The 15624-nt window shown below is 44.3% G+C and overlaps 2 protein-coding genes across 3 annotated transcripts in view; one reads left to right on the top strand and one right to left on the bottom strand.

Annotated features, from left to right (window-relative positions):
- Window positions 1-4719, bottom strand: part of ctsf (cathepsin F) — a 12590-nt gene extending 7871 nt beyond the window's left edge. Inside the window, exons 1-7 of the mRNA XM_062549188.1 lie at window positions 4327-4719; window positions 3501-3617; window positions 1902-1983; window positions 998-1059; window positions 799-871; window positions 504-617; window positions 1-78 (exon numbers count right to left, since the gene is read on the bottom strand). The exon at window positions 1-78 is cut by the window's left edge and continues 71 nt beyond it. Coding sequence (XP_062405172.1) covers window positions 1-78; window positions 504-617; window positions 799-871; window positions 998-1059; window positions 1902-1983; window positions 3501-3617; window positions 4327-4560 — 760 coding nt within the window. The 5' untranslated portion in view covers window positions 4561-4719. The remainder of the gene's footprint in view (window positions 79-503; window positions 618-798; window positions 872-997; window positions 1060-1901; window positions 1984-3500; window positions 3618-4326) is intronic.
- Window positions 4720-5185: 466 nt separating this feature from the next.
- On the top strand, window positions 5186-15284 carry LOC134095572 (seipin-like). Of its 2 annotated transcripts, none has more exons than XM_062549190.1 (10): window positions 5186-5455; window positions 6491-6529; window positions 6907-7163; window positions 8320-8395; window positions 8533-8676; window positions 8999-9133; window positions 11548-11645; window positions 11767-11896; window positions 12057-12207; window positions 13096-15284. In XM_062549190.1, exons 3-10 carry the CDS (start codon window positions 6907-6909, stop codon window positions 13380-13382), a joined length of 1278 nt encoding a protein of 425 aa, XP_062405174.1. In that variant the 5' UTR covers window positions 5186-5455; window positions 6491-6529; the 3' UTR covers window positions 13383-15284. The 2 variants fall into 2 exon arrangements, with proteins under 2 accessions (XP_062405174.1, XP_062405173.1); XM_062549189.1 differs by having other exon boundaries at window positions 8996-9133.
- Window positions 15285-15624: the final 340 nt, after the last annotated feature.

The raw sequence follows: 15624 nt of genomic DNA, 5'->3' as shown, positions 1-15624 counted from the left end.
CTGCTGCGGGCTTTAGGGGGCGCTGCAGAGACCACTGACTCAGGAGAGGATTCAGGTACATCGTCCTGAACTCGTCCTCTACAGGGGGGATGGAGGGAGGGAGGGATGGAGGGATGGATGGATGGATAGATAGATAGATAAGATACAGGAGGATAGAATAACAGGCAGAATGATGGTGTTTAAATAGATAGATAGATAGATAGACAGACAGATAGATATATAGATAGATAGATAGAGATAGATAGAGAAGGAAAAGAATAACATGACAGGCAGAATGGTGGTGTTTAGCAGACAAACTAAAAGCAGCAGAAGCTAATCAAATCAGCAGATGGGAGATGTCCCAGATCACACAATTAGCCTGTTCATCTAACTAGAAGCTATTGATTTAGAGAAGTAGGCCAACGCCCACACACACTCCTGCAGGACTCCATTCTCCTCAATACTGCAGTGGCTACGCTACGCAACTCTACCCCAGATCCACACACACACACACACACACACACCTGTGAGGTCACTGAACTTGGTGACCCCATACTCAGCGGTTCCCTCCTCGAGGGACTGCAGGACCTGCACGGTCTTCATGTTCTCCTGGAAGATATGCAGACGCCTCTCGGCCTCTGATGGACACAGACACACAAGCAGAGGTCAAAGGACAGAGGTCAGGTCATTTGTCAGGTGATCACAGTGGCTCGAAATCTTGTGCATTTATATAATTCCAATTCATTACCTTATTGTGTATGTCAATATTCTATTTGTGTGTGTGTGTGTGTGTGTGTGTGTGTGTGTGTGAGTACTCACCTTCCTGACCGCTGTAAGAGCGGTTATATTTCTCCATGAAGTCTTTGAACTGAGTCAACAGCTCCACAGACTCCTTAGTGAGAGAAAGGAGGACCATTAAAGATACTGACATTTATAGAGTATAGAGCACACACACACACACACACACACACACACACACACACACAGACAGACACACAGACACAAACACACACACTACCTGGGAGGGCCTGTTTACAGAGAGGGGCACAGCCACAACCTTCCTGATCTCCTGAGGAGCCACTGGGTACAGAAGAGAACAAAACAGCTCATAAACATGTACATTCTGTATTCTACAATTATTGTAGTTTTACAATTATTAAAAGATACAATTTACAATTATATTTAAAATCATTTTAATAATCAAGACATGTGCACACTCATTTTAAGTTTGTGTGTGTGCGTGTGTGTGTGCGTGTGTGTGTGTGTGTGTGTGTGTGTGTGTGTGTGTGTGTGCATGGCATGGCATGGCATGGCATGGCACATAACCTGAACGGCTGTGCCGCTTACAAGGGACTCTACATTGCGCGGCATGACCGTATCGTAGCTCTAACCCTGAAAGAGTTACGTGGAACTGTCAACTTCACATCAATTCATGACATGGAAAGTGTTCAAACGGACTGGTTTTCTCTCACATACGATCAGTGCATTTCATTGGGAGATGTTATCAATCACTCTCCAAATCGGCTGATCTAATATTAATCAATGAGCATAACAAATCAATTATTCTTCGTTATACGTCAAAACTGCTGAAATATCAACCTCTGTGTAATGCTTTAAACAACTGTGATTATGCTTGCAAAGTTATAGTGTTAATCTTTGGTAGTTTGGGCCATATTTATAAAATGTTTGTGCGTGGCTTACAGATCTGTGGACTTTCTAAGAAAAGGGCCAAGCAAATCACAAAATTCTGCTCAGTATCTAGCATAATTGGGAGCCATAATTGGGAATTTGGAGACGTAGGTGTCACCTTTATCCTTAGAACACTCAGTGGGTAGACCTTGTAAGACTCCTTTAAACAACAATTTGGTTTATTGTGTGTGTGTGTGTGTGTGTGTGTGTGTGTGTGTGTGTTCAGGACACACCTGAAGGCTGGCACTTCTGTTTGAGCAGTGTGTATTTGCTTTGCCAGGGGATATCCCAGACCTCGAACAGGCACACCTCCGTCTGCAGGACAGAGACACACACACACACACACACACACAGGAGAGGAGAATGAGTATCTACGAGATGTCGCTAGATCTGAAGCAGGTTACACATACACTCTCACACAACGCAAGGACAACAGATTCCTGTGTGTGTTATATAGTGAAGGGAGTGTTTCTTTATCATCTAAACTCTCTCTAATATGAAAGGATATAATAGCTAAAAGAGTTAGCAAAGACACAACTTCAGTGTAGGGTGTTTGTATGTTTACCCTAATGTTATTAGAATTCCACAATGTCAGATGTTTGTGTGTTTACCCTAATGTTATCAGAATTCCATAATGTCGGATGTTTGTGTGTTTACCCTAATGTTATTAGAATTCCAAAATGTCGGATGTTAGTGTGTTTACCCTAATGTTATCAGAATTCCATAATGTCGGATGTTTGTGTGTTTACCCTAATGTTACTAGAATTCCATAATGTCGGATGTTTGTGTGTTTACCCTAATATTATCAACATTCCATAATGTCGGATGTTTGTGTGTTTACCCTAATGTTATCAGTTACCCATGGTGCACCTGGGTTTGGGGGTATCGGCCCTCCATTGTGCAGCTGGCTGGGTTTGGGGTCATCAGTAGTCTACAGCATAGCTTGTGTTTAGGGTGTGTGTGTGTGTGTGTGTGTGTATGTGTATGTGTTTGACTGTGGGGTCATCAGTATTCTGCAGCGTAGCTTGTGTGTAGGGTGATTCAGACCCAGCTGACGCTACCGCAGCCAGCTGACCAGACAGTTCTCTTTACAAACTGCTTCCTGAATCTACTACAACAGAGGGGATGACTAACATCAACCAACAAAGTGTTTGTGTGTGTGTGTGTGTGTATGAGTGAGAGAGAGAGAGAGAGGGAAAGAGAGAGAGAGAGAGAGAGAGAGAGAGAGAAAAGAAAGAAAGAAAGAAAGAAAGAAAGAAAGACAAAAAGAAAGAAAGAAAGAAAGTGAGACAGTGAGGGAGCAAGAGTGTGTGTCTCTGTGTGTGTGTGTGTGTGTGTGTGTGTTAATATTAGACACTGGCTTGGTCACATGCTACAGTGTTTTGTGGATTAGGGCAGGGTTCCAGGGTGTGCACACAAGTGTGTGTGTGTGTGTTTCTACCCCCACTGATCATGACCTGAGCACCAATGACTTGGCCAACTGTCCAATGGAGCACAAACACTGCCAAGGCTCAAAATATTGAGGGGGAACTCTGTATGTGTATGTGTGTGTGTGTGTGTGTGTGTGTGTGTGTGTGTGTGTGTGTGTGTGTGTGTGTGTGTGTGTGTGTGTGTGTGTTTAACTGGCGGACAACATGATCTGTGCATGAGAGGAGAGGGTGATGAACACAGTAAAAAGTGCAGTGCTGAAGCACAGTGCAAATACTGGACGCCACAAATGTCACAGAGCACCACTTCCTCCCACTGTTAATCGTCTGCTCGAACTGCCACAGCTACAATCCTCACTAACTGATTCTTCCCTCTCCTCACCCGCACACGCACGTCTGGCTCACCTTCAGCTTGTGGGGCTCTGGAACAAACTCACAGTCAGTGACACTGAGCTCGGCCGTCTTCTTGCACTGCGTGTTCCCGATCTCCACGGTGATGCTGTAACGGATGCCCTTCACCACCTGCAGCAGCACACACAACACACAACAGACGGAATAAACACACTGTGCGCCTTCATCTATTAGTGGCACAGATGATTACTACATGATATTATACTACAGTATGCACACTTGAACCATAACAAGGCATGTGGTGGTAGATTGTTTCAAAGTTTCTTTATGGGGCCTCCTGGACACTCATCAAAAAGTCTTATAGGATTCCAACAGCAACAATCCTATACGATTCTAATAGCAACAGAGACCTGTCCAAAAAAAAATCCAAAATATTGGAATCCTGTAGGATTGTCAATCCAACATCTGATTGGAATCCTGTAGGACTTAAGTTGTTGTTTTACATATGAATCTGATTTCCCTAGCATGAAACACACTATTGTGTTGTTACAAGTGCGAATGTGAGAGGAGTTCTGCACAATTTTAGATTAGCTGCGCAATTCCGCATTAGTTGCGCATGTAGTGCGCAGTTTGGAAGGGCTACAATGACCTAGACTCCATAGGATTATCAACGGGAGTTGCGCATCGGCCTAGCTGTTTACATCACGTTCAGTCGGACATTTCGTAACAACCACCAATAACAAGCCTAATCACAAACCGTAAAATAGTGACACACTTGAAAGTCCAGTGATATGAAATAAACAATATATTGCGACTGACATTAATCATAGCGCTCGGGCTATCCGAATGTCGTAAGCACTGGGTGAAATAATGTTGTTACCTGTTTGCTGGCTGATATCACGCGACTGACTCTGCGGATATGCATGCCGTTAGATCCCATGTTGTAGCGCTCCTCCGCGAATTTAACCGCTCTCAGAACACCGGGGTCCGACTCAGACAAGCGGGCCATGGCTCCCGGAGCCCCAATCAATTGCGCGTCGGAACCGTCATCAACACAGAAAGCCGAACCGAACACGGCTAGCACCAGACACACAACTAGAGGGTGCGCCTTCATGTCTGCTCCGGTTGAGAGCCAAAGAGATCGAACCTCCCCGGACACTTTTTTTTTTATAAGAGATTGTATTAAACCTGCTCGCACCTCAACAACCTGCGAAGTAGCTTACGCTTGCTTGCTTGCTTGCCTAACCGAAAATGGTGGACGACCCAAACAAAACACTGCTTTGCCAGACTCACAGATGATTGGTTAACACCAGAATGGGCGGGGCGTGAAGTTTATTATGCTAGCCCGAATTTAAAGATTTGGTTTGGCTACATAGTGTCACCAAGGTCGCTGAATGCATGCGAAATCAAAATGACAATTCTGTTTAAAATATAGCCATTAGGCCTATGTCCTTTTCTTTGATCAAAGGGAATCAGTGTCAGGGGTCCGTGTTATCATTAGCTGAAAATAATAAACAATAAGCAACATATGGCCAAAATGCGGCCCTTTCTGTTCAGTAGCCTATTTCATACACGAAATATAGGCCAAAAGGTCCAGTAATTGCTAAATTCTACTGGAACAAGGCCAAATAATTTCTCAACAAATGATTCATCTAGTAAGGCGAAATGGCGAAATCAGATGCGCCTGCCCAGCTGAAACTCACAGGGAAAAGGGTTTTCTGTTCATGTAGGCTATCCAGTTCAGCCAATTTAAGGGCGCATATTTAACAAAAAAGATCGATAACTATTCTTGTTGCACTACTCCTCTCCAAGTGGGAATATAACTCCACCCTGAGGTCAGTGGCGGGCTGACCACTCCATTAGATATGGCTCTTAACAACATTTGGCGTGAAGGTGAAATCATGAAATCTTGAGCAGGATATCTGGCGCAGAACGCACTGGAGCGCCATAACCAACACATCGGACTCTACGGGGATCCAGGCAAAACGGTCACATTACGGAAAATAAGGGTAAGCTATATACCCGTTACTTTCTCTCACTTTGTGAAGTAGCCTAAGATATGGACAGGCTACACTGTCGCGAATGAACAACTTGTTGTCGACCTCGTTGAAGCTACTGAAATGGTGACAGAATTGTCTTAACGTCAACTTATTTGACATAAGCGAAGCAGAACAGTTTTACTGTCTAATAGCAACAATTAGCCTGACAAGAATATAGGCCATAGTGGTCGTATTGTATTTACAGCACGTTAGTCAGTTATTCTCGATTGCTGAACACATTGCTGCACCCTCTCCAAGTCCTCTCCTCTCAAAAGTTCCCATCTAAGACCAACTTTCCCTTCAGAGGCTACATGAAGGGTAGCCATTGCATGCTTGGCCACAGAGAAGACATAAGGCAACATATTGGTTTATAGTCTGACGTACAGTATTGCCATTGTCAGTGCACATCGAATACAATTTCCATAATTAATGGACATACGTTTACATTCCACGTTTGTTGTTGGCTGGATATAAATAAATAAAAAAAACATTCATATTCAGGTGAAATGTTATTTGAACAGTTTGGTTGCCTGATTTGACTGGCCTCAATGCAGGAGGTTGCTTATATGTTAACAATTTCGTTTTCTACATTATGTGAATTGGGTTTGGCTATAGAGAGCAAGCAACCAATAAAATGATCTCTGATGACGGACTTTTCGGGGAAAGTGGTGTGTGTCTGATGAATTTCACCCTGAATTAGTGGATCAGAGATGAATCTGTCTGGATGCCCTCTCACATGCTCTTCATTCTTTACTGTTGGCTAATAAGCAGGCCCCCTGCTCCACACACACACACACACACACACACACACACACACACACACACACACACACACACACACACACACACACACACACACACTCTTCTTACACACACTTATAGGCTGTCTCTCAAACACATTCTTTGTCACACTATTTGAATATATTTGTCCGTCCTCTACATCTCCCTCACACATACACACACACACACACATTTTGTGTTAATGTGTATGATGTATTCCCCCAGGTTCTCTTTCATCAGAGCCCACGTACACATCTCTTCCAGGTCAGTCAGAGCGAGTGCAAGAGAAACTATATGATTTTCACTGGACTCCTTAAGTGTGTGTGTGTATGTGTGTGTGTAGGTGTGTGTGTGTACCATTCAGCCACCATTTTATTGGTATTTATCATGTGCTCATGTCCTGTCTTGTCCAGTGTATTATCATATGCCTCTGACCTTAATAAATATAAATAAACATCTGTTAAAGGGAACCTTTACCTGTGTGTGTGTGTGTGTGTGTGTGTGTGTGTGTGTGTGTGTGCGCGCATGCGGGTGTGTGTGTGCATGTGGGTGCGTGCGTGCATGCGTGTGTGTACATGTGTGTATGTGTGTACGTGCGTGCGTGTGTGTGTGTCTGTGTTGCACGCGTGTGTGCCCCCCAGATGGAGTTTGAGGGGCCGGATGTGGAGGAGCAGCCCGGTGAGGTGGAGCTGCTGGGGCAGGTGGTGGAGGTGCTGCAGAGCCTGCTGGAGGCGTCGCGCCTGCTGTTCCAGCGCGCCCAGCAGAGGGCGCTGCAGCTGGCCGTGGTGCTGTGTCTGCTGCTGCTGCTGCTGTGGACGGCCATGTTCATCTACGGGAGCTTCTACTACTCATACATGCCCACAGCCAGCTACTCCACGCCTGTGCACTTCTACTATGGGTTAGAGCCTCTCTCTCTCTCTCTCCCCTCTCTCTTTTTCTCCCTCTCTCTCTCCCTCCTCTCTCTCTTTATCTCCCTCTCTATCTATTCAATTGAATTAGTTTCATTAGATACATTACATTACATTTGGCTGACACTTTTTAGCCAAAGTGGCTTACAACATGTTAAACATTTTAAGATTTCAATTCGAGAATAATTCATTCTGAATTATTCATTATTCATTCATGAATAAGTGCAAGAGTGTAGTAGAAATGGGGACATTCTGACTGGGCATCATCAGCCACAACTGCCTCCATGGGCATTTATTCAATTAGCAGATACTTTTATCCAAAGCGACATACAAAAGTAAGAAATAACATCAAAGCTCCCAGGAGCAGACCTTATGAAGCAATTAATACTACATCAATCAATATGACTAGGATGAGAGTGCAGAGGTTCTAAGTAGACAATGGTGTGGCTGTGAGAAAGTGTCAAAAGAAGGAGGCAGAGGAGGGAAGAATGGAAGTACATGTTAAGTGCATGATAAGTGTTTGGTAAACGCATGGTAACTGCATAGTATAAGTGCATAATAAGTACATGGTAAGTAACTAATCCCCCCTCTACACACACACACACAAACACACACACACACACACACACACACACACACACACACACTTGTCTGTCCTGTTCTCTTTTGTCCTCTCTTGTATGTCTTATATGTTGTGTTATGTCTTATATGTAACTATGCCTGCTTGGAGAAATTGCCCCTCGGGGATAAATAAAGTTCTTTTAATTGAATTGAAGTGTTTGGTAAATGCATGGTTACTGCATAGTATACATAGTGCATGATAAGTACATGGTAAGCACAGACCTCCAAGTTAGTGCACATTAATGATTTGGATCGTTCTGGGTTCATATGACGGGAAGCAGCAGAACTTGTTTAACAGTGAACAGCACAAAAGCCCTGAAGCAAGATGTTGTTATTGCATTCCTATTGAGCAGGGAAGAGAGTACATGATATACCATCTTATCTTCATTTGCCTAATGTGTGTATGTGTCATGTTTTCATGTATTCATGTTTGCATCTCTCTCTCACACGCACACTCTATGTGTGTGTGTGTGTGTGTGTGTGTGTGTGTGTGTGTGTGTGTGTGTGTGTGTGTCCGCTTCACAGCCCAAACTGTCAGTCATCTGCTGTGTGTTCTTTTCCAATGGCCAATGTGTCTCTATTAAGAAAAAACAAGGATCAGGTATGACACGGATGTACACACAAACACACACACACACACACACACACACACACACACACACACAGCCAACCGACAGCCACTATTTTATAAACAGGAAAAAATATACCTGATTTGTGAGTGATGTGCCGCCCTCCCAGGTGATGACATATGGGCAGCCCTATCGCATCTCTCTTGAGCTGGAAATGCCTGAGTCACCAGCCAATCAGAATCTAGGGATGTTCATGGTGAAGATGACTTCATACGGCAGAGAGGGAAAGAACATCAATACAGCAGCTCGCTCTGTGAGTTTAATACACACACACACACACACACACACACACTCTCTCTCTCTCTCTCTCTCTCTCTTTCTTTTTGTCATATTTCTCTTTTTTCCTCTCTTTTTCTAAATATCTTCCTCCCTCCCTATCTCTCTCACTCGCTCTTTTATCTTTTTCTCCTGTCTTTCTGTCTCTCCCTCCCTCCCTCCATCTCTCTCTCTCCCTCCCTCTATCCATCTCTCTCTCCCTCTCTTTCCCTCTCTCCCTCCTCTCTCTCTCTCTCTCCCTCTCTCTCTCCCTCCCTCTCTCCATCTCTCTCTCTCTCTCTCTCTCTCTCTCTCAGCAGGTCATGTTGCACTATCGGTCAGTTCTGCTGCAGATGATGTCCACTGTGCTGTTGTCCCCCCTGCTGCTCTCTGGAGCCTCGGAGCAGAAGCAGCTCGTTACTGTGGAGCTGTTCACAGACTACACAGAGAACTCAGTGAGGGAACACACATACACACACTCACACACACACACACACACACACACACACACACACACACACACACACACACACACACTCACTCACTCACTCACTCACTCACTCACTCACTCACTCACTCACTCACTCACTCACTCACTCACTCACTCACTCACTCACTCACTCACTCACTCACTCACTCACACACACACACACACACACACACACACACACACACAACACACACACACACTTCACACTCTGAGCAGAAGCAGCTTGTTACTGTGGAGTTGTTCACCGACTACACAGAGAACTCAGTGAGAGAAAACACACACACACACACACACACACACACACACACACACACACACACTAGGGGTGTCACGATACCAAAAAATCAGTAGTCGGTGCCAATACCAGTAAAATTACACGATTCTCGATGCCAAATTCGATACTATCGTTAAAAAAAAAGGATTTTCTAAAATCCCATGTACTTAATGAATTTCTTTATTGAAATATTTGCAGAATACTGAAATATAATTTCTATAACATACAGAGCATAACAGAATACAGTATCCAATTGCGAGCAAATCACATAGGCTTACACATAATTAATTAAATCACTTTTCTAATGGATTGTATAAAAGCCAACAAACTTGCATCTCCTTTTTATCACTCTGCTTTCATATAATGTGAATGATTTTTTTTTACAAGATGTAAAGTCTTTATTTGAAACACACATACATTCTGTAACTATTAATACATTCTATATGAAATTTCTGATCTTCATTAGCAGCAAACTTTATGCAGATTATATCCTACTATTCATATTACAACTCCACCTCTTAAATTCAGCTGTCTGGTTGAAGCCTCAACATTTTGTAAACAAAGTAGCAGGCTAAGCTTATCATACTCTGGTTGGACTGTTCAGTTTCCCCACATGTGTTTAAGTTTCAAGGTAAGCTACTTTTTCTCCTTGGGACAGAACCTTTTAAGTCTTGGAGTTGAAAAACATTGGTATTGAGATGGTCAGTCAACTTGAATGCAAGAGTTGTAATGTCTGCAGCATAGACTAGCTAATGATGCTAACCGGATTTTAAACAGCAATTTAGCTAGTCGTCTTCTGTGCGTCATTCACGATTGTGAATGTTTTATTTGGATTAAATGTGCATGTCGTGGGCGGGTGTCCATTGAGCACGTACGAGAGCGGGCCAAGGAGAACAAGTTTACTTTTACTTTACTTTTACTGTTTGGTAGTTGCACGTAGGCCTATAATCTACAAAAGTTGCGGAAGACTATATGCTTCCACCCGGGCAGCGTCAGGTGCATCAGTACGACCACGCTTCCAGGAATGATCTGGTTGGTTTTCATGGAGACAGACGCTGTGTGCACGGAGGGGAGAGGCTGTTGTGTGTGTGTGTGTGTGTGTGTGTGCATGAGAGACAGACGCGTGAGTGACAGAGAGGGAGAGCAGGGAAAGGAAATTCAGCTTAACGAATGTTGCGTGTTTTTCAATACCGTTAAAAAATAGATAAGTAAATAAAAAAAAGTAACGAAACGCAATAGGCTATGTGGCAGCCGGTGCAATCTGTGGCGCATCACCACAAATTAGTCTATGTGTGGGAAACACTGTATTGCCCCCATCAGTTCCGGAAGAGTCGCAGCACCGATGCTTATGCTGGCGTCGGTGCTTACGGTGCTTCAAAAAAATAGGCATCGTCGGTGTTTTTTCATTTTAGAATCGAGAGGTATCGCAAGTATCGGTTCTCGTGACATCCCTAACACACACACACACACACACACACACATACTCTGAGCAGAAGCAGCTCATTACTAGAGTTGTTCACAGACTACACAGAGAACTCAGTGAGAGAACACACACACACACACACACACACACACACACACACACACACATACTCTGAGCAGAAGCAGCTCATTACTATAGAGTTGTTCACAGACTACACAGATAACTCAGTGAGCAAAACACACACACATACAATCACACACACACACACACACACACACACACACACACACACTGGGTAAAAGCAGCTTGTTACTGTAGAGCTGTTCACAGACTATACAGAGAACTGAGTGAGCGCAACACACACACAAACACACCAACACACACACACACACACACACAGTATTCAGTATCAGTATTTACCCACTGCAGGTGTGTGAACGCGTGTTGTTTTGTGTGTGTGTGTGTGTGTGTGTGTGTGTGTGTGTGTGTGTGTGGTATCAGTATTTACCAAAGATCATATAGCGCTACGCGTAGCGCTCTATGATCTTTGGTATTTACTCACTAGGTGTGTGAACGTGTGTGTGTGTGTGTGGTATCAGTATTTACCCACTGCAGGTGTGTGAACACGTGTTGTTTGTGTGTGTGTGTGTGTGTGTGTGTGTGTGTGTGTGTGTGGTATCAGTATTTACCCACTGCAGGTGCTGTGATCGAGCTGCAAACTCCACGAGTCCAGGTGTATGCAGCACACCTGTACATACACGCCCACTTCTCCGGCATCAGGTAAACACACACAAACACACATCGGGTAATTAAACACACCGATACGTGCTGTTCAATTTCCCCACGTTGTTGTGTCTGCAGATACGTGCTGTTCAATTTCCCCACGTTGTTGTGTCTGCAGATACGTGCTGTTCAATTTCCCCACGTTGTCCGCTCTGATTGGAGTGTCCAGCACCTTCGGCTTCCTCAGCGTCATCATCCTCTTTAGCTCGCTACAGTACAGCTTTAACGCGCAGGTCTCACGATCGCGGGTAAACAAGCACAACACTCACACACACACGCACACACACACACGCACATACACATACAATAATCACCTTAAATATGTGGAAAGCACCTCACAGAAACATGTAAACACAAGTTTGACTTATATTGTGTGTGTGTGTGTGTGTGTGTGTGTGTAAACTCAAGGTGAGGCAGCGGTCTCGTCAGCAGAACAGCAGAGAGGAGACACCAGAGAGAGCCTATTACTCAGAGCCTTCTGACATAACGGCAGATCTGAGATCAGATATGAGCGAGAGGCTTGCAGCTGAGTTCATGGCACGCTACAAGATCTTCACAGGTGAGCACGGTACACCTGAACATAACACCTGCATGCACCTGCGTAACATGGAATATCTGCACAAGACATGTGGGGTATCCTACGAAGCAAGTTAGACATGTCTAGGCTATCTAGACATATCGAGGCTGCACAAAGCCTTAAATCGGGTAATAAGTTAAGTGATCCTACGATAGCAGGTATGTGATAAATTTGTCAAACTAGGCTTTCAGCTCAGATCTGTGCGCGTTCTCGTGATTGGGGTGACTTTGACCAATCGGGAAACGTGGAGATGCTCAAGACAGCCTAGGTTAAACAACGATTACTTCCGCATTTATGAGCGGTAGTGAAATCTAGGGTGGTCTTTTTTAGTGTCTTACCTATAACATCAAAAAATCGATGTTCATCAGATATTGTATAGTATGCATGTCCATAGTAGCGATATATCTGCATGCGCAACATAGTTAAAGGCGCCTTCGAGTTTCAAAATGTTTGAAGACGTGGAGCTGCTCCAGTAGATTCTCACACGTGAGATGACTTCGTTTTTCAAGATAATTGATTGGTCAGTAGTCAGTAGGATTAGTCAGAGGGCGGTGATTTTTCACGATTTGAGCTATAAGTTAGCACATAACCTGCTCCCGACCAGGTTTGGTTGCGAGCATAAGATACCATGGTGATACAGCGACACTAAAACAAATCCACTTTCGTATGACAGCATACCCTGGCTTTGAGTGCAACATACCGCGCTAAGCCACTAATCGAGCTTCGTAGGACACCCCAATGATCAGCCAAACACTCTTTTGGTTTGACTCACCATCTCTCCCTTGTGTCTAGAAAGAGGCAGTGCAGTGTGTTAATCTGCTATGATGCGATTCGGTGTCAATTGTTCTCATCTTTATACATATGACACAGATGAGCCAAGCTGCACGGACTCCCCTCCTCTGCTGGAGTACAGTGACCCACCTGTAGAAGCCTGTGATGGGATGGAAGAGTCCATTCCTGAGAGGGAAGGGGTGTCTGAGCCGGAGCCAGAGGTGCAGGAGCAGGAAGTGGGAGGACAGGGTCTGTGTGCGGAGGCAGCGGAGGAGAAGCAGAAGGCCAGCATAAACAAGGCCGAACTAGAGGAGTCCTCCAGTATCCCAGAAGCCCTCGATCCCCCAGAGGAGGAGGAGCAGGCCAACCACTGTGTCATCTCCTGAGCTCTTTTACACAAACACACATACACATACACACACACACACACACACACACACACACACACACACACACACACACACACACACACACACACACACACACACACACACACACACACACACACACACACACACACACGGAACATGAACAACACATACGCACACGCAAACATACACCTCACTTCTGAGTGTTTAAAAACAGATACAGACCCAAATGACCAGATGCATACAAAATGAATGTTTCTATGTGGGAGGAGTGGAGTGAGAGAGAGAGAGAGAGAGAGAGAGAGAGAGAGAGAGAGAGAGAGAGAGAGAGAGAGAGAGAGAGAGAGAGGGGAAGATAGAGAGATGTGAAGTTGTTCAAACAGGCTGTATATTTTAGAAGTATGGTGAGGTGGGAGAAGCCTACTGAAAACTGAAATGGGTTTTCTTGATTGTGGGTTGTGTTATATAGTTACTGATAGGCCAACCACGATTGCCCAAACAAATGAACTGAGCACAGGAATAGGAATGTAAATGCTCACTCAAACGCTCTTCCGCCAGCACGCTCAGGCCAATCCAAACTTTTCTCATCTGTCGTCCCTCGTCGGTGGAACGCACTACCAGTTCCTTCTAGAGTAGGGACATCCCTCGCCATCTTCAAAAAATGTCTGAAAACCCAGCTCTTCAGAGAACATCTCCTCTCATAATAGCACTACTACAGACTTGTTCTCATTGATGCACTTATTACACTCATTGATGCACTTATTGTGGTTTTTAATTTGTTGTTAGAAGTGCTCTTAAAAGCTTAAATGTTTTTACCATGTTGTAAGTCGCTTTGGTTAAAAAGTGTCAGCCAAATGTAATGTAATGTAAAACCATGAAGAGAGGTCAAATAGGATTAACAGTGCAAAATAGCGAGCAAGCGCTATTTAGTAACATAAAGGTGGCACTTAAAAAGTCTGTGGTCAGCCCATCCTATAATGGACCTCTATTATATCCTCCACAGGGGGCTCCCAGCTTCACCCTGCTCGTGTCAGACTGGCATGACCAGACAAATTGGCATGGAGTCTGGAGGGCTGAGGGGTGATCTGGAGCCCTCATTGCATCAAACTTCAGTCCAATCCACCAGTGCTCCCCACAGTTTCTGTCCAGCTTTACCATGCTTTGGCCACATAGCTAGATCTGGGCCGGGTTTGGGCCAACGCCGGCGTGAGTCCGAGTATGGTGATCGATACCAAATCGTAGGCAATGCATCAACGGTACATCGAGTGGTCCAAAACTCTCCGACTTTGGATCTCAGCACCTGAACAAGATAAACAAGAAGCAAGCTCAGCGCTCGCACACACTCATGCACTTCCTCTGTCCTTTTAAAGACACACTCACACTCTTGCACTATAGGGTACTCCCTCCTGCCTTTTTAAAGACACACTCACACACTTGCACGTGGGGACTCCCTCCTGTGTTTTTAAGGACACGTTCTGACAGGCCTTACCTGAAGTGAAGTCATTGTGTGTTTACTTCTCTGTAAGCAGAACCCATCTTAAAGCGAGGAAAAACAATTTTGATAAAGTCCAGATCAGGAGGATGCAGAGAAGTAGCATTCCCATTTACTGCAATGGCACTTGCTGAGCAAGCAAATTCAACTGTGTGCTTATGTAGCAGCTAGGCTGTATTTCAAAGCTATCTGCCAAGCTTATTATATAAACCAAACAACTCAGTATGGTTTATTTATTTATGTTATTTCATTTTGCATTTATGTTATTTCATTTTGCAAGTCCTCTGCTTTTATGTTCAACAAGCAAGATATTTCTGCTTTTACCAAATACATATGTTTAAACATTGGTCTTGTGGCATGTTTGTCCTTTGTACATTCCTTTAGTTTTGTTTGTACATTTCTAAGTAAACAATTACATTATTCCAAAACTTCATTTGGTTTCTCTTCCGATTTAATGTTTTGTTCTCTTCTGTCTCGGCGTCTGACGGGCGCGAGCCGACGATTCCAACGGAGTTGACATGAAACTCATCTGGTGGAATGTGGAAAATAATGCCTGAATTTGCATTCATTTCCATGGACCTTACTCTGACACACACACACACACACACACACACACACACACACACACACACACACTCTGTCTCTCTCTGCGAAGTGCTGGCGACAGAAGGGAACATTTGTTTATGTCATGTTTTGTGAACAAAAGCTGCTATTCACGCAGGGACACACAACCTGGGGCCGCTGTATTGGGGGAAATATATCACCCAG

Source organism: Sardina pilchardus, chromosome 11 (genome assembly GCF_963854185.1).
Source record: "Sardina pilchardus chromosome 11, fSarPil1.1, whole genome shotgun sequence".
Taxonomy (NCBI): Eukaryota; Metazoa; Chordata; class Actinopteri; order Clupeiformes; family Clupeidae; genus Sardina; species Sardina pilchardus.
Note: the sequence above shows the minus strand (reverse complement) of the source record. Positions and strands in the feature narration are given on the sequence as shown.

Excerpts from the sequence above, each read along its gene's own strand:
- LOC134095572 (XM_062549189.1), top strand. The coding sequence starts at position 6,907 with ATGGAGTTTGAGGGGCCGGATGTGGAGGAGCAGCCCGGTGAGGTGGAG. Across the intron at positions 7,164-8,319 it reads CCTGTGCACTTCTACTATGG|CCCAAACTGTCAGTCATCTG; the intron begins GTTAGAGCCTCT and ends TCCGCTTCACAG. Across the intron at positions 11,897-12,056 it reads CGCAGGTCTCACGATCGCGG|GTGAGGCAGCGGTCTCGTCA; the intron begins GTAAACAAGCAC and ends TGTAAACTCAAG.